This window comes from Taudactylus pleione, unplaced genomic scaffold, assembly GCF_031769625.1.
Source record: "Taudactylus pleione unplaced genomic scaffold, aTauple2 ptg000016l, whole genome shotgun sequence".
NCBI lineage: Eukaryota > Metazoa > Chordata > Amphibia > Anura > Myobatrachidae > Taudactylus > Taudactylus pleione.
The window spans coordinates 1,487,700-1,515,085 of NW_028284418.1; the positions used below are offsets into that span (position 1 = coordinate 1,487,700).

Sequence of the window (27,386 nt, forward strand, 5' to 3'; positions counted from 1 at the left end):
TACAAATTCAATAGTGAACTAATTTCACCTAGTACAGTGGTTCCCTCAGGGTACCCTAATGTTGGCGTACATTAGACTGTATTTTCGTGACCAACCATAAATGATCACTGTACAAATGTCAGACATGTTGAAATGTGGCCAGCTTGTAGCTCACAAATTATGGCATCTGTTGGACATCAGGCAATGTGAGCACTGCTACAGCCACCCGCCCAACATTTCCACTGTTCAGTCACAGGGGAGGGATGCAGATATCGCGTGGACATACTGTCAAATATCTGTGTGTGGCCACGATATCTGCTTGGTTACAGGCTGTCGGATAAAATAGCTATCAGTATGACAGACATTTTATCTGACAGCGTATGCCCAGCATAAGAGTCAATTATGTGCTTAAGTATGGATATCTTTAAAACATGGACTAATGTGTTAATACCATCTGTGCCCAAGCATGAATATTCAAGGTACTCTCACAGTCTAGGTTTAAAGTGTGAGTGCCACTGGCCTAGTGAGTTATCTGTCAGTACAACAGGTAATATGTAAATATCTGCCATAGAGGAGGCCGTGTTCAGAAGCCCATCAGATGTACTCGCTCCACAATAAATGCTGCTAAGTAGTAAAACAGAACTGCACTTCGCAAAACAAAAATTATTGAGCTTCCATCGCATTTTTATCCTGTACTTCAAAGGAAGAACATGACAATTAAGTACTTTGAGGGGGTTAAATGACTACATTACAACAAAATGCCCCTAATGCCACATTTTTATTATATATATTCTCTCTCTTTGGCAACAATTACATACAAAGTGTGTAACATTGTCTTCATCCTACAGATATAGACTTACAATGCTAAAAAAAAAAAAAAGTACAACAATGCTTTAGGATAGGCTTAAGCAACCTGTGGCTCTCCAGCACTTGTTAAACTGGTAGTCCCAGCATGCCTTGCCAACTGGATTTTGCCGTTCAACACCTGGGACCTCATTACATACTTTTTTTTTTTAATGTGTTTTAACTGCACAAGGAAACAATTGATGCAAAGGGCTCTGATACCAGAGGTCAAAGCGCAACCATTATTACACAAAGTCCTCAACTTGTTCTCAGATCACAATAATGCTCATTAAATTAAATGCTTATACCCCATACATGTTATACTGTAGAACAAAAACAGACCAGGACCAACGTTCCAAGGCACTAGTGGAAGACTAAACTTGTAGCGATACAAGATATTTATAGTGTCTATACAAAACTTACCGTCACCCAGTCAAATTTAGGTGTTCTACTGGTTCATAAATGGTTTCTTCATTAACATGGACTACAAAACATCATGACTTCAAACGGAACATGTATGATCCTGTACTTCAATGTTACATTGAAATACTGGCAACAATCGGGCCGATGTTACCATGAGTGAACCAGAAACATCCACAGTGCCGGAGATGAGCACTGGCTGGTGTTTTCAGAAGCAAAATAGTCATAAAAAAAAAAAAGCCTAAACCACATCCAAAGCATTTAGTCCAGTTTTTAAATTGCCTAATATGTAAGCATGGAAAATCTAGATTTTATTTCCACTTTAGAATTTGTGTGAGAAGAATAAAGACAGACAGATCATTTACAACAAAGGATTTGTGAAACCATTTGGTGGTTGTCAGGACCAATCCTCTAATTTATCCAAATGAGAAGCTGGTCTCTGGTACTTTTGCTTCTAGGATGTCATCAAAGGTCTTACATGGGGAGGGGGATGGGGGTAGTAATAGTTTTTTTTTTTTTAAACTGCCCAGTTTCCAGCAAGTTTCAAGTTGCTGTATGTAATAGAATGTGACTAGAGCTAAAGGGCAAAATTTACTTAGCAGCAGGTTCTAAACTCCGGCAGTTTGGCGATTTGGCGGCTGTTTTGTTACCTGCAGATTTACTAAGGTCAAAACCGCTGTAAAACTGCCGTCAAAATACATTTTAGAATAGAAAAGGGATGTCATTTAGAAACCGCTGCAAAACCACCACCAAACCGCTGGAGTTTAGAACCCGCCACTTAGTAAATTTTGCCCAAAGTCTCCAGAATATCGCAACTGGATGTAAGTTGCTGCCGCGATTATTATTGTGTTTTTTTCTTTGTTTTGTTTTTTCATGTCAAACATACAAGAAGTTAGATAGTCTGCGACTTGTAGCCTCTGGCCAGCGTGATCGCTGATTGCAGGTATTTTATTCTGTCTGTCCGGAAACACCACAATAAAGAGCCACACTTATGTATTACTTTGCCACTGCTTAATACTCAATGAAAGCGTGAAAAAAAAAAAAAAATTTTGATGGGCCATAATTATTATCTATTATTGGTATAATAATGTAAACATAGAACATTTGAAATTATGAAGACAATCATTTTCTTGAGGCATATTAAGTAATGATAAATGATAGAAATACATATGGCACTTAGAAGCACCAATTATACTACAAACTTGTGACACTAAATCATTAATTAATATATCCCTCATAAGAAGGTGTCCACATCATTTTAAATGTTGATATTTTTAAACATTATCACCCCAATAATAAAAACCTTCATGATCATCAATATGAGCCATATCATCACTTGATCAGTAAGTGACACAGTAATATGTGTAATGGGGCTCCTAAGTATGTTCTGCCTGGACAAATGGATCTCTCTGGCCAGAGCCATGTGCTGGCGAGCTTGTCGTTTCTTACCTGCCACAAATCACTGAAGCTGCCATTTGTCATACTAATAATTAAACTCACCTTTGGTGCCATCTGGTGACTTTGTGAATTTAAATTAATCAGAAATCAGCCTGTTACATTTCTCCCATTGTCTTTTACATGTCACCTCCCCCAACACCCCAGTCACGGGCTGCTCTGCTGTAACTGAGTGTAGAGAAAAGCGCCCTCAAGACACCTGCATGCAGTGAAGTGACTGTGTCACTGGGGTAGGGCTATAAGATGGAGAGGACACTTTCTCCCTTCCAACCCTCACTTAGTGGCACCTAACCCTAACATCCCCCCGGTGATACCTAACCCTCTCGGAGGGGGGGGTGCCTAAAATGAACCCTCCCCCCTGCGGCTAACAGTCCCCTCTTACCTACGTTCGGGATGCCGGACGTTGGGATTTCGCCATCTGTACTAAAGATAGGTGTCTAAATATCGACACCTATCTTTAGCCAGTCTCGGGATTTTGACGTCTGACATTCTGGACGCCATAATACATATGCATATTACGAAACTGAAATTGGTTAGGTTGAATAAGAGTTCATAGTACATTTGAGGGAAAGGGCTATATTAATGAAGCAGCAGCTTCATGGTGGGTTTGAGGTGAAGATTTAAAGCGGCACTAACCATTAGTGTAAGGCCTGGCGTGCTTTTCACTTAATGTTAGTGCCACTTAAAATTTTTACCTCCAAACCTGCCAAGAAGCAGCGGCTTACAAATGGCTGCACGTATGTCTATTATAGACTTCGTGCAGAGTGCCTGACGGTGGCTCAAACTGGATGGATGATTGAGAGATGTACGTTAATCTAAAAATGGCAATGAAGCTGCGCCTGTGCAGAATGGGTCATGCAATCTCGCTCACAGAACCCCCTCCCCCAAGCCCTTGGGTGGGGGGTGGTTTAGCGGAGCATCGGCATGCCTGGTCACTGTTGCCGGAAACGGGGGTGGGAAGAGGCCAGGGTCTTTATCGGTGGATGCAGGTTCCTGGCCTCTTACGTGACCAGCATCCTGTCAGGCTGCAGGAAGCTTCAGCTCCCACAGCCTGACCAAAGGAGCAACCAGTTATCCCAGCCTGAGACGCCAGTCGCAGTGCAGGGATCACAAATGCAGCAAGGAGGGGTCGGACACCTCCTTCTTCTGCATTTGCATCGGAGATGGACGGAATTGCACAAAAACAAACAAAAAGTTGTTGTTTTTTAATACTTTCATGCAATAGACAGGTGGAAACAGTAATAGCAATTCACATCGGTGGAAGGAGAAATCAAACATTTTAAGTTTCCCACTACCAGCTCTACAATATACGTAGTTCTTTTTTTTGGTTACAAAACAACTCAGATCTTGTTTCGTCATCTTAGCTACACAAGCACAAAGCTGGCTGATTAGATTTGGCTGCACACACGTGTGCTTTAATCTTAAAGATTTGGCCGCTCAGTGCTTGGGCTGCATAATTGGAAGCCACAGGAGGTTGCACTGCAATCCTTTACAGTCAGACACAGGCAATGTCTGAGCAGATTTACCATCTGTGCCAATTGACAGCTGGACAATTTCATTCAGCCTAACTGTACCCAGACTCGCTGTTATCCATGTGATCAGTTATTTTCCTCTACATATACCAGTTACCACAAACACAATAGATCTACAGCCATGTCTGAAAACCAATATTTGTCATTCTCAAAACTTTTACAGTTTGCTGCTACAGTGTGTTTAGACCTTTTGGTCAGATGTTACTATGGTATGAAATGCTTGTAATGTTACTTCAGTATAAGTGTCAAAGACGTTTATTGACAATTACATTAAGTTTATGCAGAGAGTCAATATTTGCAGTGTTGACCCTTCTTTTTCAAGACCTTTGCAATTCACCCTGGCATGCTGCCAATCAGCTTCTGGGCCACATACTGACTGATGACTGCCCATTCTTGCCTAATCAATGCTTGGAGTTTGTCAGGATTTGTGGGTTTTTGTTTGTCACCCGCCTCTTGAGGATTGACCACAAGTTCTCAATGGGATTAAGGTCTGGGGAGTTTTCTGGCTATGGACTAAAAATTTTGATGTTTTATTCCCCGAGCCACTTAGTTACCACTTTTGCCTTATTGTAAGGTGCTCCATCATGCTGGAAAAGGCATTGTTAGTCACCAAACTGTTCTCAGATGGTTGTGAGAAGTTGCTCTTGGAGGATATTTTGGTACCATTCTATAATCATGGCTGTGTTCTTAGCCAAGGGAGTGGGATCACTTACAATTTTGCATGAGAAGCAACCCCACACATGAATGTCATACCAACAGTAAAGAGACCATTCATGTGTGGGGTTGCTTCTCATGCAAAATTGTAAGTGATCCCACGCCCTTGGCTAAGAACACAGCCATGAATATAGAATGGTACCAAAATATCCTCCAAGAGCAACTTCTCACAACCATCAGAGAACAGTTTGGTGACTAACAATGCCTTTTCCAACATGATGGAGCACCTTACAATAAGGCAAAAGTGATAACTAAGTGGCTCGGGGAATAAAACATCAAAATTTTTAGTCCATAGCCAGAAAACTCCCCAGACCTTAATCCCATTGAGAACTTGTGGTCAATCCTCAAGAGGCGGATGGACAAACAAAACCCACAATTTCTGACAAACTCCAAGCATTGATTAGGCAAGGATGGGCGGCCATCAGTCAGTACGTGGCCCAGAAGTTTATTGGCAGCAGGCCAGGGCAAATTGCAGAGTTCTTGAAAAAGAAGGGTCAACATTGCAAATATTGACTCTTTGCATAAACTTAATGTAATTGTCAATACTAGCCTTTTGACGCTTATGAAATGCTTGTAATGTTACTTCAGTATACCATATTAACATCTGACAAAAAGGTTTAAAAACACTGAAGCCGCAAACTTTGTGAAAACCAATACGGTCGTTCTCAAAACGTTTGGCCATGGCTGTACAGGTGGTACTAAGTATTTATCAGGATACCTTGAAAACACGCAGTTGGGTGCCATGAGGACTGCGTTTGAGAAAACACTGCTCTAGAGCTGGCTTACCATCTTCCAGCATACTTGCCCACTCACCCGGAAGTTGCGTGATTTGTGGGGAGAGTCTCCTACTAAAGTGGGCGAATCTCCTGCATCCCGCCGGTCGACTGGAGTGGGCAAGAGTTGATTATGGAAAATAAAACCCCAGCAAACTCACAGGGGCTGATGAAATTTTCATTGCTTCGCCCACACAAAGCTGGGAATACCACCAAACCATCAAGTGGGTAGAGCCAGAATGATGCATATTGCAGAGCACCGCCCAATCCCACCCACCCGCCTCCTCCTCTCCTGGGCTGAGACTTGCCAATGTAAGCAAGTATGCCCCACAGCAGACATACAGGAAACATCTGAAACTTGCAGAACTGCAGGTTTCATCGGTCTGCTCAGTAGTTGTGTATTAATGTGATTCTCAGTAAATGTATTTTCAAACCAAGAACAGGAATATAAGGACCGTGCTGAGGTATGAGTTAATTAAAACTACAGTGTTTGTAAATAACATGAAAGCCTTAATACAATTAATAAATTTCCTTAATTAAATTGATTTTTTTTTCATCCCAACCACAGATTAGCAATTTTATTAAGACACAGATTACATAATATTAACAACTTTCCTCACATGGAGCAATTACTGCTTTTAGTCTCTCCATACTATGGGTATTGAGAGCCCAGACAAATATTGCAGAGCTAGCTGCCGACAATAACTCATATTAAATCCTGCAAGTCTGCCTTCAGGTGACATTGCTGTACCAGGACCTGAACTGCGGTTTTACAATACTTTATACCAGCAGTCATCTATTCACTGCTACTTTACTATTAGCTGGTGACTAACGTAACTTATGCCGCGTATCCACTTGCCGACAATGAAGGACTGCACGATAACAATATCGTTCAGTCGTTCATTGTACTGTGCAGTGCCCACACTGAATGAGTGTAGGCACCCTCCCTCATCCCTGAACATGGTCAATCTGCCTATATCGTCAGGTTGACCGTCATGTCCGGGTGATGAGCGATGTCGAAAATGACCAGCGGGAGCGTGCTTTGCTGGTTATTTATGACATTTTACTGGATGATTTATGAACGATTAATGAGCAATTGAACGATTACGATTTATTTATCATTCAGTTACTCATTTTTATCGACAAGTGGATACGCACCTTTAGAGAGAAAGGAATGAGTCGCACAAGACAAAAACTTCTTTATTCCATACGAGACCCAGATAATTGTTACTTGCACAAATGTCAAAATAAATTACAGGTGGTGCTAAATTGTCATACTTTAAACTAAACAAAAGAAAAAGTGGGAATAATGGGTGCACACTGTCTCTTTAAAATGGATGGGGAACCTCAGGCCCGGAGGCCATATTGGGCCCTATGCCTCATCTGGTTAGCAGGGTGCCTAGAATGGCACACTGCAATTAGAATCTATGCAGCAGTGCTGCCTGGAGCGTCCTTAGGACACTTCAGACAGTCACACTGCTGCCCTTGCAGCTCCTCCGGATGCTCCAGGCATTGCTGTAATCACCGGCGATTGTGGCCACGTCCCTGTGTGACATCACACAGAGGGGGCGTGGCCTGTACCGGGCCCGCGAATAATGTTATATATATATATATATATATATCAAAATGGCCCTCGGCAGAAAAAGGTTCCCCACCCCTGCTTTAAAACATTACTGTTATTGAATTTTATTTACATTTTTTTCAGCGAATATTGTTAAATTGATAGACTTGTAATGGGAAAAAAATGATGTCAATAAAAGAAGAAGCTGTGTGTTCTGTCATCTGTCAGTTTTACACATTGAAGATGGTATAGAAGATTATTCATTTAACCTAGCCATTACTTATTATCATCTTCTCATTGTATATTTATTATATTAGAAACAAAGTATATTAAGAAAATAATCATTGAGAAGGGCAGTTCCTTTACTTGTTGGGGTTACATATTAATGTACCTTGTTATACACTATATCCTGTAAAAATCTAGACGGAAGAGTTCAATATTGGGCTGAATATAAGTCTATGAACAGTTACACGTGTCAGATCCCAATGCTGCAATAAACCACAACTGCAACAATAGTAAGTAAGCACTAAGCCTTGGCGAGAAGAAAAGTGTATGGAGATAAGGCACCAACCAATCAGCTCCTTACATTTTTCAAACATAGCCTGTAAAATGAGTTAGTAGCTGATTGGTTGGTACTTTCTCTCTCTTCAAGGCTTAGTACATTGGAAAGGGTATGACCTATGACCTTGTTATACACTTAAAAGAAAAATAGTCAACTGCGCTGGTTAACTGAAAAAATTTATTTAGCCTAAAATTCACTAAAGCCACTTCCATATGGATGTTGGTAATCCTGATACATAAACAGAATTACGTGTGAGATAAAAAATTAAATAACAACCAGTCTCTGTAACAGCAGAAATAATAATGTCCAGACTGTACTGAATTTACAAAAAAAAGCCAAGGTATATATACTCTTTCGTATAAGATCATTCACCAGGTTCCTTTGCAAATGGTGTTTTAAACAGTCTTTTTACGTGTTTGTATGTTTAAAAAGTATCCAGCCATGTAAGTCAGTATAATTCTGATATGTTGCGAAGCAGGGGATACTTTGTATAACACTGTGCTGTGTCCGGATTACAGCGCTGTGTGTGGGAGCAGTTTAGATTGTGCAGTATTAAGTTTACCTCCGGTTTGTAGAGATACCTGATGTCTGCAGGGTCCGCTCATTGGAAAAAAAAAAAAAAAAAAAGGCCACTCTAATCCGATGATAGGGGTGCGAGTGGCAGCGGATGATAAACTGCGTCTCGGTGTCTCCCGGTCCTCTTACAGCATATCTACAGCTGTAGGACCCGCCGGCATCGTAATAAGGGCCCGCTTGTTTAACGGTGATACAAATGGCAATATATACCATCGGAGCCTGGATGTGATCTCAAACGGACAGATGGACAGCAACGCATTTCATCCACCACTGTGGACCTGGTTCAGACCCGGTCGCTAAGCTGCGCTCGCTCATTATCGCACATCTGCGCATGCACATTTATCAAAGAGCACATGCGCGAACCAGTCACTGCGGCCGGGAATCGTGCGCTTTTAGTACACAGACTGGACACTACTTTGATTGACAGATAGCGCCATTTGTTGGTGGTGACAGGGGAAGGTGCTTGTGAACAGGGGAGTGGATGTGCGAACGCAGGCGTCTCTGGGCATCAAAACGGAGTTTTATGGGTGTGCATAATTAGCAAAGAAGAGTCACTGTACACGTCACTTGGTTGTTTTTCAGTCTGCGGTGATCGCAGTGCTTGCTGCGGGGTAAGGTCTACCTCAAGCGCTGCGAGCAGCTCCAATGGCTCTCGATGGTTCAGATTGTTCATACACTTCTTGGAGATGACGTGCGCAAATGGGCATTTTAAGACTGGCTGGTGGGCATCTGCATACACAAAGTGATCACACGCCAAGACATAGTGGGCGTGCTTATGCCTTGTCGTGCGATTGCCTGCCTTGACGTCACTTAGCTGAATTTACATACGCTGGGAGTGAGCGCCCACATTTAGCGACCGGGTCTGAATCAGGCCCTTTGTCAAGCTGGATGCAGCGAATTTTGTTAAAAAGCAATTGACTAGTAATGTGAGAAATTATGTGAATAACAGAAAAAGTTTTGCACACTGAGGACAGCTTGGTTAAATTAATAATCTTCCATACTAATAATTATCTCATTTTATATTTGTTATATTAGAAACAAAGTATATCAGGGAAGGGCATGACCTATGACTTTGCTATTTTACAGTATATAAGTGTATAACACAGACAGAAGAGCAGAAAATGAAGGTGAATTGATATCACAGTCCGCTGTATAACTCTAAAGAACAGTTACATATCTGTTAGTATTGTTGCAGTTGTGGTTTATTACAATATTGTTACTTGTCACACAGTATGAAGCAGACTCGTCTGCCAGAAGAAATAAATGTCTCATATATGAATAGCTGTTTCTCATGTGTAACACCAGCTATAACATCTACTCATTTGTAAGTTATAGATAATTGTATCCCAAGTGTGTGTAGCCATTTTACATTTGTATATAATTCATATCATTTTAATTGATATTTTGATATATTGATCTTAAAGCAATCAGAATAAGCAGCCATCTGATTAAATTGTCATTCATGTGGGTGGTCTGTGACTCAAACACCCGGAGCAGACTATTAGTAATGTTATAATTATCTGTGGTTGTACTGTGTACATATAGTCCTCTGTATATTCAGTATAAGTTGGATACAGAAAAAAACACTGCTATATATGTTAGGGCTCAGAAATATATCAGCCCTCAATATCCTTTGAAAATTACGGTTGGTTACACTGGGCTAATTTCAATTCAACGCAAATTGCATAGCGCTTGGCAGGAGCTCCTGGTGCTATTCAGCACACTGTTAATCCTGACTGAAGGATTTCCTCCCGCACCTCTCCTGGGGTGCGAGAAGAAATCCGACAAAACTGCTGGGGCGATGCCGTTTTCTGCCCATAGTGTGGCGGAAACAGCATCTCGCCCAGCATTCATGTCGGAGAATGCCGGTTATTGCGACTAAACACCATGTTTACGGCGAGAGAATGGGCATTCTCCGACATAACAGCTAGCTGGATTGAAGAGCTCCAGGAGCTCCATCCCGCGCTATTCAGTACGTTGTTTAAAATGGGAGAGCAGCTGCTTCTCACATACCCCAGTATGGTCTTGTTATGTATAATAGTATATGCTGCTGTTTGTTATTTATACCACTTTCACACAGAAAAACCTGTAAAATTCAGTTTTTGATGCACATGTTTTTTTTGCTGGTCCCAGCCTGTACCACCTTCACACAGAAAAGCAAATTGCCGGATCAAGCATTTGGACCTGATAGTGATCAACCCGGGTATTTCTTCTGCATGAAAGGGTCAACCTGGGTCGCAAGTCCCCGGACTTTGACTCTGGTAACGACCAGGGTCAAAGTCTCAGGAATTTTGACCCGGGTTGACCCTTTCACAGAAAAATGCCCAGTTTTGATCAACAAATTAACAGGTCCAAATGCTTGACTCTGCAATATTCTTTTCTGTGTGAAAGGGGTATTAATTAGCGGCTAATCCACAATAGAAATATATTGTTTTAAATTCACTACACAAATTAGGGATACGATTATATATAACTCACAAGTGAGTAGATCCTATAGATGGTGCTACACACGAGAAAACAGCTATTCATACAGTATAGGAGACATGTAACTGTTATATGGCGTTATAGTGTGATCTGTGAGATATTAATTCCACTTCATTTTTTGCTCTTTTGTCTGTGCTATTTTACAGGATAGAAGTGTATAACAAGGTCATAGGTCATGCCCTTTCCTGATATACTTTGTTTCTAATATAACAAATATAAAATGAGATGATAATTATTAGTATGGAAGATTATTAATTTAACCAAGCTGTCCTCAATGTGCAAAACTTTCTTTATTCACATAAAAAGCAATTGACTGGTAATGAGAGAAATTATTAACAATATTCGCTGAATAAAATTAAATAAAAGTAAAGTTTTATAGAAACATTCTGCACCCTTTATACCTACTTTGTCTTCATTTGGTTTAACTAATGTAGCTCAGCCGTTACATGATATGCTGGAGTTTTGTTAGCTCTAGTGCTTGGCTGTTCCCAGAAAGTGTTCAGACTGTGTTGGTTATTGTGTCTTGTTTCTATTATATTATGTGTGTCTTTCTTGATAAAATTGCTAATAATCTCTGGATGGGATAAAATGATATAAAAAAATATATATTAAGGATAATATTCTTATTATTGTAATGCTTTCAGGGTACTTACAAACCCTGTAGTATTAGTTGGTCATCTCCTTATATATTTTTTTTCTTGTTTATTAGGACTGACTATCATTTACAGCTACGGAGATATGTGATTTTTATACTCATATCACCATCTATAGGGTACATTTAAACATAGATGGCACCAATATTACTACCTACAAGGCAGTAGTTCCTACATCTATGCAACATCCAGCATCAGTATAGAGGCATATTAGCAAAAGCTTGTTTATATGGTGGCTGTACCAGACCCCAAACCTTCTAAAGAGGACAGGTAAAGTTACCCATAAACACCATTCAGATTCATGTTATAGAATGTACTAGATAAATGATAGCTAGAAGGCGACTGGTTACTATGAGCAACGTCTCCACCTTTCCTCTGTAGGTTTGATGCATCTCCCTCCATATATTAAAGAGATACCAGCCATGTATGACAGACACACTGTATGGTTACATAGCAATTAGTTTACATGCATGTTACATGCTTTCATAGAAAACACAGCATGCAGTATGCAAATTAAGTAAATGCAAATATGGAGCCTGGCTATGTTATCTATGACTTATATACACATCCAATAGTCTCTGTGACTTCTTCTTCGCATTATTTGATCCAGTATATAGTTCTGAAGGTGATTTGCAAACCAAAAGCAAACTGCAAAGGGAATCCTATTTCTCAGTATCTCCCATTGCGCCAATTTGAAGCAAATTGAAATATAAAGACTTTGGGCGCAGAATCATTTAGACGCGAGCTCCAAATGGCCAATCAGGATATCAGAGAGACATTTCCCGTGAAGTCTCTGTAGCCGCCACCTACTCACAGCTAACTGAAGCTTCCCATAGCTTCCCTTATTTCTACAACAATCAAAGGCTACTACTAGTTATGCCCTTATAATAAATAGCATGGGGTTCAGTTTAAAACAAAGGGGCATATTCAATTAGACGCGAAAAGTCCCGTACTTTTCGCATGCCGGACTTTTCGCCAACATCGCTGGTTTTCCATGCGAAAAAGTATCGTGCGCGTCCCCTTTTCTCTCCGTTTTCAATTAGAAATCGGTGAAAACAGCACCCGGCGAAACGCAAACAGGCGAAAAGTGCTGTCAGATTTGGGGAAATCAGTCTGACACCCCCCAAAAGATGCACTGACATTGGGGATAACTATAGATACCCTAGAATAGCCCTGCTGAAGGTATTTGGGGTACTTAAATGATCTCAGTAGCTGCTAATTAGCGTCTTTGCACAAGTGGTGAAGAATAGCATTTAGCAGGTTTTTTTTGAGAAAATAACTAGTCCCCGCAAATTTGGGGTACATGAAAATGGGTTGCGATTTTTAACCATGCTAGCAAAGTGAGGTTTTGAAAAACGCACCTTCAATAAAAAAAAACCCTCCCCCATACTGCAGACCCCCCCAAAGTCTATTTCGCTAGTTTTTAAGTTTGAAAAAGGGTGCAAAAAAATTCAAAGTTGGGGTACAAAGTAATTTTTTGAGGTTCTTTTAATTGTTTTAGGATTTTTTTTTACCAAAAACGGCTTTTCGACGCTAATTGAATACGCCCCAAAGTGGGATTAGTATGAAGTCAAATAAAAATAGAGTAAAGGAATTTTTTAATTCTATAAGAGTGGTATAATATTGATATTTTGTACTGTTAACAAATTTGCACTATGCTCAATTGGGAATATACTACTGCTCTGCCATTCCCAGTTGTTAATATATTTAAGACCTCAATTTGTACCAATGACTAGAGTCCCAGCATGACTTATTTGTAGTCTATACATGTAAATGATCCATGTTACGTGTGTGACAAGCTGTGTTACATTTATGAGAACAATACTATTAGAGAATTATACTCCCTCAAAGAAATAATGCATCATCCCTGGCACCAGATGTCATACATCCTTATTTGCTGTTTGTTGTTTCTCCAGAATACAACTGTGGAATAAACAACTTGGTGCAGAATTCTAAATGAGTGGTATCATCAGATTACTTCTAATGCCCAGTATGTACAGCTCTCAGAGACATGAGGGCCATCCCAGCGCCTGTGATACACTCAGCTGCCGATGTATTGCTGCTGCCCACAAATACAGACACTTTGCCTGGGTCTCAGAAACAGCCCCAGTGTGTCCTTGTCTCTAGCAAATCCTATGGGCAAGTGCTGCTATGTTGTGTCCACTGATCTCAAAGGATTTCTGCTTGCCGCACATAAAAATGCACTTCTCTGTACAGCGGAAGGCAGGCAAACACACACACACACACACACACACACACACACACACACACACACACACACACACACATCACTGAACTGAAAATCATTATAATAGGTGGACACTTAATACTTGTTACACTAACACAGGCAAAAGGCTAGAGACACAGCTAAAACAAGCTGCAGGGAAAATGTAGAAAGTGGTAAATGCTGACTGGACGCGGGACACCTGATTGGGAAATACAAGAGAAAGGACTCGTACATGATGTTCCTCTGTATGAGTCTGTACATTCTGTGTGCCAAGCATGATGGAAGCAAACCACTGAAAATAGAATTGGCTTTAGGACTGTTAATGCCCGTGTCTGCCCACCTCTCCTCTTCACACAAGAGCCAGCAAAGCTTTCTTCTTGTGCTGCAAAGTGCATCATGGCTTGTAGCAGGTGTCTAAGCACTGACATCAGCTATCCTGATGCCTACTCCATTTTCAGATCAGATCACTCTCATCATCTCAATAAGCCCTGACAACATCAATAAAACATACTAGCTCAGTTTATAAAGGATACTGTAAATCAGAGTCTCTGTTCAAATTCCAGCAGCAGATAAACTGCTGGTATAATTGCCGAGGAGAGTATTATGGTGGAGCAGGTCTTCACACAAGAAGCTTCATTCAGCATTGGGTGCAAATTCAGCTAAACAGTGCAATTTTGCACCTTGGCAAAACCATGACTTAAAAGGCACAATTTAGCTGCATGCAATAAAAGAAAACAATACTTGCACCCCTTACATTGTATCATGGTTTGTCTAGGTGAGCGTATTCTCACTTTACTCCAAAGTCTAAATGAGGCTTTATCAGTTCAGGATAACGCACCCTATTACATGATCCACGTATTCCATCACTATCGCCTGTGTATCTATCAGACCGACAACAAGCAACCAGGCTGACAATAGAAGCTAGTTAGGTACTGTAACAGATAAAGTAAACCACAAAGGTAAAATATGTATGTCTGTGTTTGCATAGCTTTGCAATATATCAAGCAGTGTCAAACACTATATACAAACTTTACATTAGAATTATAACTTTTAAAATACATACCTTAAATAGATATGCATAGATCTAGGTATATTTAGATTACATAATCTAAAAGCTTTGTTGTAGCCCAATTTGTGAACCACCTCATGTAGGCAAATCCCTGCATTGTGGTCACAGTCTGTACAAAGTACTGTATCTTGCATGCAATACTCAAAATATATAATTATGCATAAGCTACTGTAATCTATACACACATACTAAAAAAAAAACCATATATATATATATATATATATATATATATATATATATATATATATATATATATATATATACACACACACACACAAAATATGGATTATGCACTCACGGTTCCCACTTTAGCTGTGCCCAGTGCCTTCAGCTGTCCCCACATAGGGTATGTATAAATTCCTTGGAAGCGGACTCGTATAAATGATAATCACAGCAGGTATGTATACTCCAAAGTTGCAGTAAACGCATTGAAACATTGGAGGTAACATACCTACTGTGATAAACATTTATACAAGTCCTGAGTGCTGCTTCCAAAGTGTGTGTGTGTGTATGTATGTATATATATATATATATATATATATATATATATATATATATACATACATACATACATACACACACACACACACAGGTGCATAAATATATTGGGACATTGACAGAATTTTCATATTTTGGCCTCTATTCACCACCACAATGGCTTTGAAATGAAACAAACAAGATGTGCTTTAACTGCAGACTTTCAGATTTAATTTGAGGGTAATTACATCCAAATCAGGTGAACGGTGTAGGAATTACAACGGTTTCTATATGTGCCTCACACTTTTTAAGGGGCCAAAAGTAATCTGACTATCAACTCAAAAGCTATTTCATGGACAGGTGTGGGCTATTCCCTCGTTATTTCATTGTCAATTAAGCAGGGAAAAGGTCTGGAGTTGATTCTAGGTGTGACATTTGCATTTGGAATCAGTTGCTGTCGACTCTCAATATGAGATCCAAAGACCTGTCACTATGAAGTGAAGCAAGCCATCATTAGGCTGAAAAATCAAAACAAACCCATCAGAGAGATAGCAAAAACATTAGGTGTGGCCAAATCAATTGTTTGGAACATTCTTAAAAAGAACGCACCGGAGAGCTCAGCAACACCAAAAGACCTGGAAGACCATGGAAAACAACTGTGGTGGATGACAGAAGAAGAATTTCCCTGGTGAAGAAAAACCCCTTTACAACAGTTGGCCAAATCAAGAACACTCTCCAGGAGGTAGGTGTATATGTGTCAAAGTCAACAATCAAGAGAAGACTTCACAATAGTGAATATAGAGGGTTTACCACAAGATGTAAACCATTGGTGAGCCTCAAAAACAGGAAGACCAGATTAGAGTTTGCCAAACAACATCTAAAAAAGCCATTACAGTTCTGGAACAACATCCTATGGACAGATGAGACAAAGATCAACTTGTACCAGAGTGATGGGAATAGAAGAGTATGGAGAAGGAAAGGAACTGCTCATGATCCAAAACATACCACCTCATCAGTGAGGCATGGTGGTGGTAGTGTCATGGCGTGGGCATGTATGGCTGCCAATGGAACTGGTTCCCTTGTATTTATTGATGATGTGACTGCTGACAACAGCAGCAGAATGAATTCTGAAGTGTTTTGGGCAATATTACATGCTCATATTCAGTCAAATGCTTCAGAACTCATTGGACGGTGCTTAACAGTGCAGATGGACAATGACCCGAAGCATTCTGCAAAAGCAACCAAAGAGTTTTTTAAGGCTAAAAAGTGGAATGTTATGCAATGGCCAAGTCAATCCCCTGACCTGAATCCGATTGAGCATGCATTTCACTTGATGAAGACAAAACTGAAGGGAAAATGCCCCAAGAACAAGCAGGAACTGAAGACATTTGCAGTAGAGGCCTGGCAGAGCATCACCAGGGATGAAACCCAGCGTCTGGTGATGTCTATGCGTTCCAGACTTCAGGCTGTAATTGCCTGCAAAGGATTTGCAACAAAGTATTAAAAAGTGAAAGTTAGATTTAGGATTGTTTAGTTTGTCCCATTACTTTTGGCCCCTTACAACGGTTTCTATATGTGCCTCCCACTTTTTAATTCCTACACCGTTCACCTGATTTGGATGTAATAACCCTCAAATTAAATCTGAAAGTCTGCAGTTAAAGCACATCTTGTTTGTTTCATTTCAAAGCCATTGTGGTGGTGAATAGAGGCCAAAATATTAAAATTCTGTCAATGTCCCAATATTTATGCACCTGACTGTATATGTGTGTATAATATATATATATATATATATATATACACACACAGATGTGTCCACATATATCTATCCTCTGTGCGCTACAAAGTCGCACCACACAACACGGGAGCTCCGTGTGACTTGGCAGCGTCAAGTGTCTTTTCGTGCGACTTTTTACCTTCAAATGCGTCTAATTCGCACAGCGATGCAAATAGACATAATTTTAATCAGCAGAAGCGGATTGTGCTATGCAGCATGCCTATGTTCTGGGTGTGACTGTATCTGCATGCTAAACACTATGTTAGTGTTACAGCCACTGACACTGTAACATAGCATTTCGCATGCAGATACCACCGCAGTCGCTCACAGAATATATAGGCATTCTGCATATCATTTTAATCAGCAGAAGCTGCTTGTGCTATCAATTCATATCGCTGTGCGAATTAGACGCATTTGAAGATAAAAAGTTGCACAAAAGATGCTTGGCGCTACCGAGTCACTCAATGGCATCGCGTGACTAGAAGGGCTGTTTAACGCGCAAGGAGGCTAGATGTATTAGGACCCATCTGTGTGCGTGTGTAATATATATATATATTTTTATATTCATTATGTCACCATATCAATACTCAGTAATAACAGTGCTATCCTATAATGAGATCTCACCACTTGTAAATTTGTAGGGCGTTTGCTTTTTTTACTTTAGAAAATGCCCGGTTTATGGTATGGCCTTGCTCTTGGATATGGTCAGTGAGCTCCGTCATGACTTTTATTATTCTTATCATTTACATTTTGGGCACAGTATCTCAGAAATTAGCAATGTTTAGGCAACATACAGTACACAATAAAACCAATGGACGTGTTGCACAGGCTCTTCCCCTGTACATCAAGCAGATTATTCTCAGAGCGGCATTGTGAGGCAGCTGGTCTGGCATAGGCTTGTTGCTAAGATACGTTAGAAAGCCAATAAAAGACATGCCGCCGTTGTGTTCTGGCAGATAACGTCATAATAAAGGTAAGCAGTTGACAATGCAAAACAAAAATGATTTGAGGTGACAAAATCCCTTTAAAGTTCACCCATTGCTTACAGTGGAAGCAGAAGAAAATAGTAACTTCCCTTCAATCTGCTGAGATGTCGGTAATACTGAGGAATGGATAAACTGCCGATTAGTGAATATTGGTTCAGTTCCCCAAATGTCTGCCTCCACTGGGTTTCTGAGACAGGAGCATTTTTACAGAACGGAGATTACTGTATTCTAAAGGCTCTTGAAAGTGCTGTATACAGGTTATATCCAAGTAAAAATACTGCATGTTGGGGTTTGTTTCGTTTTTGTTTTTTTATACGCACACAAAACAACCTGCGTTGGTCACATGACTGTCATTGTAAAAATAAAATCATTTGTACAGTGGCCCTTTAACCCGCTTAACAATATACATTATATAGATATGTACATACACATACATGGGTTCAAGCTTGTTGACCCATAAAACAGCAGAACTTGTAAAGATACATTTTTCATTTATAATCCGTTACAAAATATAAGTATTTTCCTATGAATAGACACACCTTGCAATATGTCAGTATGTACTATGGGGAGGGAGAGTACCAAGAGAGAATACATGGCCTGGCCCTATTGCTGCTGCTGTCTTGGTCATTTTATAGGTCTGACAACAATCCCTTGGTATATGGATTTGGATAGGACATCAAGGAAATCCAGCACTATACACTGTAGGAAAATTCCAGAGTGTGGATGTTGCTTCATTTTCAGCTAAGAGGACATGAAACATATGCAGCGTCCCCCAGTCCTAGTAACTGGTCCTCTCGCTACTTCATGAATCACCTCTCAGAGTAAGGGGCAGAAGGCAAAGTGCATCATGTACAAAACAAAGAATATTTCTTCAGCATGATTTCAGCCTTTGTGGTAGATTCGCACACTGTGGGAAGAAGTAGCTGCTGATATACAGGATCCATTTAGATGGTACAAGTCCAGCCTGATGACATAAGTTTCAAATGCAGATAAGAAAGATGATATGAAGTCTAACACAGTAGATCTGGACAAGCAGGTTCAGTAGCAATGTCATATTGGAGGTGCATCCAAGCTCTAACAGACCTTAATGGCTCTTGTGTGCACATATTGTAGCAAGAATATGTTGTCTTCAGTGTAAGAACAAAGGTTCAGCCAGTAGTATTGGTTAGTAATCACCCTGGGAGCGAATATAAATCGGTATTTAATGTGCACCCATCACCTACCCACAGTGGGTGCAGTCATTTTATGGGCTTCACCAATAATTACGCTAAATATTGGTTAAAATATCAAAATTGCTCCCTCTACTGTGCATAGGAGACAGATACACTTTAAATACTTCTTTGACAAGAACACAAAAGAGAAAAACATATAAAGCTATATACACTAAGCATGTATATACCAATTCATTAAAATTACACACATCCACATTCAGTAGTTCATGATAAAATAAACATACATACGTAGGCATTCTCCCACACCATTCTATAGACACACTGGTACAAGTCCAAACCTTGAGTGCGAACAACAAGTGTCCCCATATAAGAAAACACCAGTTACACACACAGTGCATACACACAGCTGACTGCATCTGTGGTTGTATCAGGGAAAGATCCCATTCCAGCAGCAGAGAACGACAGTAAAACATCTCTCTAAAAACCTCCAGCTCTGCAGTGCGTGTTTTCCAGTCCTGAGCTTCAGAAGCTCCTATGTGAGCCCCGAGTCAAAATGGAGTCCATGCAGTTATCCATCAAACGTGATCTCCATCCTGAACTCTCTCTACAAGGGAGAAAACAGAATGCAAAGGTCAGTTACCAGACTGGCTCCATGAACTATGATCCTACAAACTTTCTTAAATAACAAAGTGTGAAATACTTCCTTCACCCTCTGACTTGTATGGTTTGTGATAAGCTTAGGCATTGGCTAAAGAGTACCAAAACAGTATACACAGCTCAATGGCAGAGAATTGGATGTCATACGACTGCTGTCAGCCCTCTGGTCATGCCCTGTAAAGTAACTCACAAATAAATACGCACATACACTTGATGTTACCTATAAGGCTTTTACTAAGGCTCAGTGATGCAAGACAGAGAAGCACCTCACTTCTAAGAAGGTATTTTATTATACAGAAACAACAAATCAACAAACTGTGAAACATGACGACTATTTACATGGTTACAGATGTTGCTATGGATTATCCGATTTTCACAACATGCCTCCTACTTGTTAACGGTCTCTCCCCTGTGTCACCCCTGTCTATTTGCCCCTCCCTTTTAGACTATAAACTCTTACTAGCAGTGCCCGTTTCCCTCCCTCACTTCTGTGGATATGATCACTGCATATGCACAGTGTTTATATAGCTTGTTCTGCATACCCTTTTGGCACCATATCAGTAAAAGATAATATCATGGCAGCAACAGCATGTCTGAGTCTTGTACAACTTATTTCATGCAGATTCTCTATCTTAAGTATCAGAAATGATTTCAGTAAGCATAATTATTTTAATAAACTAAAATTATTAGTTTATCATTTTACCTTTTCATTTGCAGCTTAAATACGTAAATGTATATTTAATCTCCCAAATTCAATACCATTCTGGCTTGGGTTGCCACCTACTGTCAGACATATCGCATTAGTAAATACCCATGCTCCCTTGCACAAAACTGTATCAGCAAAGGTGAGTGCATAGATTTCCTTCTTTACATTGATATGTATAAATCAAGCTAAGTGGAGAGAGATAAAGTACCAACCAATCAGCTCCTGTCATTTTTCAAACGCAGCCTGTAAATTGACAGGAGCTGATTGGTTGGTACTTTATCTCTCTCCAAGGCTTAGTGAATGGACCCCTAAGATTTTGTGAAAAAAGGTCAGAGGTTATTGTTAAGTTTTAAAGGTTGTGCTAGGTTAACGGTCAGGTATTTAGCCTTTGTTTTCCAGCCTCTTTTTTGCAATTTGACTCCTAAGAGGGTGAAAAGTGAAAAGGGCTAAAATGTTTCCTCCCACTGTGCAAGGTCCTGTTTGACTAATCGTGGCTGCAGCACAGTTCAATATTCAAACACCATCTGTCATCCCAAGTGCTGCCAATCATCACTGGCAGTTGATGTGGCTCTCCAATACAACAGCAGTGAGTGGGGAAAATATTACTATAGAGGTGAGGGAGGGGAATGTGTTACTACACAGATGAGTTAGGGGAATGTGTTACTATAGAGGTGGGGGAAGGGAATGTGTTACAACACAGGTGAGGGAAGGGAATGTGTTACACAACACAGGTGAGTGGGGTAATGTGCTACTACAGGGATGAGCTGGAGGGAATGTGTTACTACAGGGGTGAGCTGGGGGGAATGTGTTACTACAGGGGTGAGCTGGGGAAAATGTGTTACTACAGGGGTGATCTGGGGGAGGGGAATGTGTTACTACAGGTGTGAGGGAGGGTTTGTATTTCTACACAGGTGAAGGGGAATAGCGAATATGTTACAACATGAGTGAGGGAATGGAATGTGTTAGTACACATGTGAGGGAGGGTAATGTCTTACTATAGCAGTGAGGGAGGGGATACATTACTATAGAGGTAAAGGATTAATATGTTACAGGAGTGGTGAGTTGGAAATGGAAACAGGAAATATCTGAGGTCTACCAGGTGAAACCAGGTACATCAGCTAGTGTTAGATAAGCTCTCAAGCAGTGTGTATCTAAATAATGGAAAGGAATGAAATGTAATTCATATTATGCATATTATAATTTTAAAAATAAGGTCTATAAAAAGGTGGACATATCCATTTAAAGGCTAATAAACAAGCAGATCCAGTCATTCAGCCCTACTGCTACTCCTTGTGCAATCTGTCCACTAAGTGTCAGTTGTTTATCTGGGTAAATCATCAGATTACATTAAAAATAATCATTGCAATCAATCAATACCAGCTTTATCACCAACCAGACCAACCAAAATGCACCAGCCCTGTACTGGACTTTAGTTAACTTGGTCACACACAATCTTACCAAAGCAAACCGTACGATGTGGGTACTATACCAGTATATTAAAAAGATCTAGGGGTCTATTTACTAAGCCTTGGATGGAGATAAAGTGAACGGAGATAAAGTACCAGCCAATCAGCTCCTAACTGCCATGTCACAGGCTGTCTGAAAAATGACTGTAAGAAGCTGATTGGCTGCTACCTTATCTCCGTTCACTTTATCTCCATCCAAGGCTTAGTAAATAGCCCCCCTAGTATATGGACTAAACCATGGTATGTCAGTATAATTTCTTTATTAGCAACTCCCTCCCCCATCATGACGCCAGCTTTCCATAATACATACTTGCTGGGAAGCAATGGTGTGGATGTTTTTTGCAAAATCTAAAACCACAAGTACAGCCGTACCCACTATCCACTAACTTCCTCATAAAAAGCAAGTAACTGAATTTACCTCTGAGACCAGAAACGTTACTAAGAATTGTTATTTTATAGCTCTCTCCATGCACCCAGGCACGAGAATAACTGTTTATTTTTATTTACAAATAGAGGAATTGGCTAATGCTGGCCATACACGCTACAATTATCGGGCGATCCGCCTGATATCGGCGGATCGCCCCGATAATTGTAGCGTGTGTGCGGGCGACCGAGGGTTAAATATTGCTCGGTCGGGCATGCAGGATTGTCCAGCATGCCCGTCCGATGCGATATTTACCCGGTAACTGTTGGCCGCATCGGGCAGTGTATGCCCAGCGCGGCTGACAGACAGACATTTCCTGTGTTCCTTCCTACGGAAGGAACAGGGAAATGTCTCCTCCCCCGGGGGCGGAGCGCGGATGTCGGGCTTTACACTGTGAGATTTCTCTCACAGTGTATGCCGGCGACATCTGCGGCTGGCAGCCGGCCAGATAAAATGTCTGTCGGTCTGACAGACATTTTATCTGGCTGTGTATGCCCAGCATAAGACCACGGTTCCCAAACTCAGTCATCAAAGCACCCTAACAGTCCAGGTTTTAAGGATATCCATGCTTAAGTACAGCTGACTCAATTAGGACCTCAGTCAGTTTGATTACACCATCTGTGCACAAGCAAAGATATCCTTAAAACGTGGATTGTTATGGTGTCCTGTGGACGGAGTTTGGGAAATCTTGCAGTGAAGTTTAAAGATGGTGAACTGTATCCAGTGCATCCCTTGAAATTGTGATGTCTCAATATTGGCTGGGCCTAAAGCTAAGTACACACTAGACCAGTGGTGTCAAACTTGCGGCCCTCCAGCTGCAGTGGAACTACACATTCCAGCATGCACTGCCAGTGTGTTGCTATAAGGGCATACTAAAACTGTGGCAGGGCATGCTGGGATGTGTAGTCCCACAGCAGCTGGATGGCCACGAGTTTGACACCCCTGCCTTAGACGATAAATTGGACGATGTGACGAATTTAGACCAATTGGAACGTCAAATCATCCACATCCTCTAGTGTGTGCACACAGTTGCACGTTCCTGTGCATCTTCAGTTCTGCCTGCAGTACAGGCCAATCTGAAGATATCACATACGGCACAGTGCATATCAATAAAGGACGACACATCATTTTGTTGTTCATTAAATCTTGCATGGTCTGGGGTGAGGGCAAATCGCCCTGACCCTCGGCAAGTTTGCCGGTACTCAGTGTGTACCCAGCATTACTTTCCATTAAAAGCAGTCAAAACTTTAGTATTTGCTTTTGGGCAACTCCAGTTAATAAAGCCCGTCACCTCATGCATAGCAAATATGGGGGAGGGACATCACCCTTGTATCTCCCCCTTTCCTGATGCCAGGACCGTTTACATTTCAATACTAAGTCCTCCCCACAAAAGCTGTTTCAGGGACTTGGATGTCCTGAACTATATAGCGATATATTGAGAGTTTTCCCAAAAGTCCCCTCAATATATCACTTTAATAAAATTCAAGAGAGAAAACAGCCTTAGCCATAATTATCGTCCTATCATTGCCTATTACTGTAAAGAGGGGTTAATCATGGCCAAACTCTTATGGAGTTATTTTACAGATATCAATAAAAATGTAGTTAATGTGAAAGGTCATACTAAGGCATGTCATACTCTGCCTGTTCTGATTGGCTACCACCTGGGTATAGCCCCAATAACTTCAAAGTTGCATACACACACTCTGCTGTAATTTAATACAAAAAGTGCCCACATGCCATTGAAATGAGCTGTAAACATCATACAAATAACTTAAGGTCTTGCTCACCTTCCAGTGATCCCATGGCATTATCTGCCACGTGCGTTATAGAGAATCGGGACACAGCAGTTGGAGACACACTGAATCTAGACAGCTGAACAGGCAGCGCCGGCTTCTTGGCGGGCAGGGGTACGGGCTCAGGAGTACTGATAGCTTCAGGATTCAGCATAGCCGGAGTGAGTGAGGTTATAAAGGAGGATTTCACAGATTTAATAGGCAAGGCCTCATCCCACTGAAACTCATCGCCATCTATCAAGTAAGAGAACCATAATGAGTGAGCCTGTCTGTTTTAGGTTATAAGATATTCACAACACAAGGGGGCAACAAACATGTTGGTGCTGACATTTGTGTATTTGTGATCACATCAGTGAGAAGAACATTCCCAATTAGGTTTATATTTACAGTTAGGTCCATATATATTTGGACACTGATACAACTTTCATAATTTTGGCTCTGTACACCACCACAATGGATTTGAAATGAAACAATGGAAATGCAATGAAAGTGCAGACTTCAGCTTTAATTAAAAGGGTTAAACAAAATATTGTATGAAACGTTTGTGAATTTTTACCATTTTTATACACAATCCCCTGTGTTCATGGACTCGAATGTAATTGGACAAATTAACATCTTTATAAATAAAAATAAGAGTTATGGTATAACATACCTTATAGTTTTTCTTCGAGGTCTAAAGGGTCCACAGGAACTACCTTGAGGAATGTAGTTGGAGTGATATATTGCATCAAACAGCTTACAGCTTTCAAGCTCCCAGCATGCATAGGGCCTCCTCCTTATATACCCCATTCCCAGCCACAGGCATCCAGTTTGTAACCAAGCCTAATGGCAAGAGACGGAATGTGGAGAAGGAAGTACAATGTACACAAGAAACACTCTCAAAAAAGAAAGAGGGAATCAGTGATACAAAAAGAAAGGAACAGATCCCAACTGAGGCTATGGACCTCGAAGAAAAAGAGTTAACTAAGGTATGTTAAACCATAAATTCTATTTTCTTACTCAGGGTCCATAGTGTCCACAGGAACTACCTTGGGGATGTCCTAAAGCAGTTCCCTTAAGGGTGGAGACACTCCTGAGCAGAGAGGAAGCATCCTGGGAGGCAAAAGTATCAAATGCATAGAATTTGATAAAGGTATGGACGGAAGACCAAGTGGCTGCCTTGCACAGCTGTTCAGCTGAGGCGCCATGTCTAACTGCCCACGATGGTCCCAGAGACCGAGTAGAATGCGCTATCACCTTGTTCGGGACAGGAAGATCAGCCTGTGTATAGACCTGAGAAATAGTTATACGCAGCCAGCGAACTAAAGTCTGTCTGTTAGCTGGCCAGCCTCGTTTGTGAAACCCATATAACACAAAGAGCGCATCCGATTTCCTGATGGAGTTGGTACGATCTACGTAGATACACAGGGCTCGATCCACATCCAGGGAGACTTCACCCCTAGAAAGGTCTGAAGACTGATAGGCCAGGACTACAATTTCCTCATTCATATGAAAACGGGATACCACCTTTGGAAGGTAACACGCTCTAGTACGGAGGAAAGCTCTATTTTGATGAAAAATCAAATATGAGGAGCGGCAGGACAGTGCTGCCAAATCAGAAAACTCGGCGAGCTGAGGAAATAGTGAGGAGAAACAGCGTCTTTGCTGTCAACCATCTAAGGTCCACCTTTTCCAAGGGTTCAAAGGGAGAGGCCTGCAATGCCCTGAGAACCAAAGATTAATCCCACGGTGCACTGTGGGATTAAACGGCTGCTGCAGATGGAGAACCCCCTGCAAAAATGTTCTAACATCTGGCAGAGTGGCAATTCTGCAATGGAACCAAACTGACAATGCAGAGACTTGAACTCTCAAGATAGCCAGACGAAGACTTACGTCTAGTCCGGCTTGAAGAAAAGAAAGAACTCGGGAGACCCTGAAAACCTTAGGGTCATATTTTCTGTGGGAACACCACTGAAAAAAGAATGCCAAATCCTGTGATAGATGCGGGCGGAAGCAGGCTTCCTTGTCCTAAGCATCGTCTGGATCACAGAAGAAAAACCTTTGGCCCTTAAGACTCATGAGACATGCCATCAAAGCCAGCTGAGGTAGATCCGGATATAGGCAGGGACCCTGCACTAGTAAATCTGGTCGTAGACGCAGTGAAAGTGGACTGTCTATGGATAGACAAGTCAGATCGGTGAACCAATGTCTCCTGGGCCAGGCAGGAGCTATTAGTATTATACTGCCGCGTTCCTGCTTGAAGTTTCTGACGACCCTTGAGAGGAGGGAAATTGGCGGAAACAGGTATGCCAACCTGAAGTCCAACCTCACGAAGGTGGCTGAGGGGTTTCTTGTTCTGGACCCGTACCTGGGGCCTTGTGATTGTGACGTGACGCCATGAGGTCTACGTCTGGTAGTCCCCACTTGTCTACCAGTAGTTGAAATATGTCCAGAAGAAGAGCCCATTCTCTGGCGTTTATGTCCTGACAACTTAGGAAGTCTACTTCCCAGTTGAGCATTCCTGGGATGAATATTGCAGAGATTACTAGAAGCTGGCATTCTGCCCCCCACAAAATGTTCGCCACTTCCTTCATGGCTGCTGGACTTCGTGTGCTTCCCTGATTGTTGATGTAGGCCACTGTGGTCGCGTTGTCGGACTGAATCTGGACAGACCTGCCTTGAAGGAAGTCCTGCACCAGAACGAGCGCTCTGTGCACTGCACAAAGCTCCAAAATATTTATCGGTAGGTGACTGTCCTGAGCAGTCCACCTTCCCTGAAAGGTGTGATGACCTGTCAGCGCTCTCCATCCTCGCAGACTTGCATCCATGGTGAGGTGTACCCAATCTGGGACCCGTAATGGGTGACCCCTGTCTAAAGGAGTCGTCTGCAGCCACCATGCGAGGGACAGACGAACCTCTGGCGAGATGCGGATCATCTGAGACCTTATCAGATGATACTGACCATCCCAATGAGAGAGAATCCATTGTTGCAGTGACCTGGAATGGAACTGGGCATAAGCCACCATGTCGAAGGTGGATACCATGAAACCCAGTGCCTGCATCGCTAAGTGAACTGACACTTTCTGCTTGCGGAGCAGACTGCA

At 41.3% G+C, this 27,386-nt stretch overlaps 2 protein-coding genes across 6 annotated transcripts in view; one reads left to right on the forward strand and one right to left on the reverse strand.

Moving 5' to 3' along the window:
* The window catches only part of BAIAP2 (BAR/IMD domain containing adaptor protein 2), a 271,775-nt gene that overhangs the window by 241,735 nt on the left and 2,654 nt on the right, over positions 1 to 27,386 (forward strand). The gene's annotated exons all lie outside the window — the stretch shown is intronic.
* The window catches only part of LMTK1 (lemur tail kinase 1), a 126,066-nt gene continuing 116,355 nt past the window's right edge, over positions 17,676 to 27,386 (reverse strand). For 3 of the 5 annotated variants that reach the window (XM_088474265.1, XM_088474259.1, XM_088474272.1), the window contains 2 exons: positions 24,298 to 24,537; positions 17,678 to 19,861 (listed from right to left, as the gene is read on the reverse strand). In XM_088474265.1, coding sequence (XP_088330391.1) covers positions 19,833 to 19,861; positions 24,298 to 24,537 — 269 coding nt within the window. In that variant the 3' untranslated portion in view covers positions 17,678 to 19,832. Of the gene's footprint in view, positions 19,862 to 24,297; positions 24,538 to 27,386 lie in introns of all 5 variants that reach the window. The other 2 variants (XM_088474247.1, XM_088474253.1) reach the window with 2 other exon arrangements.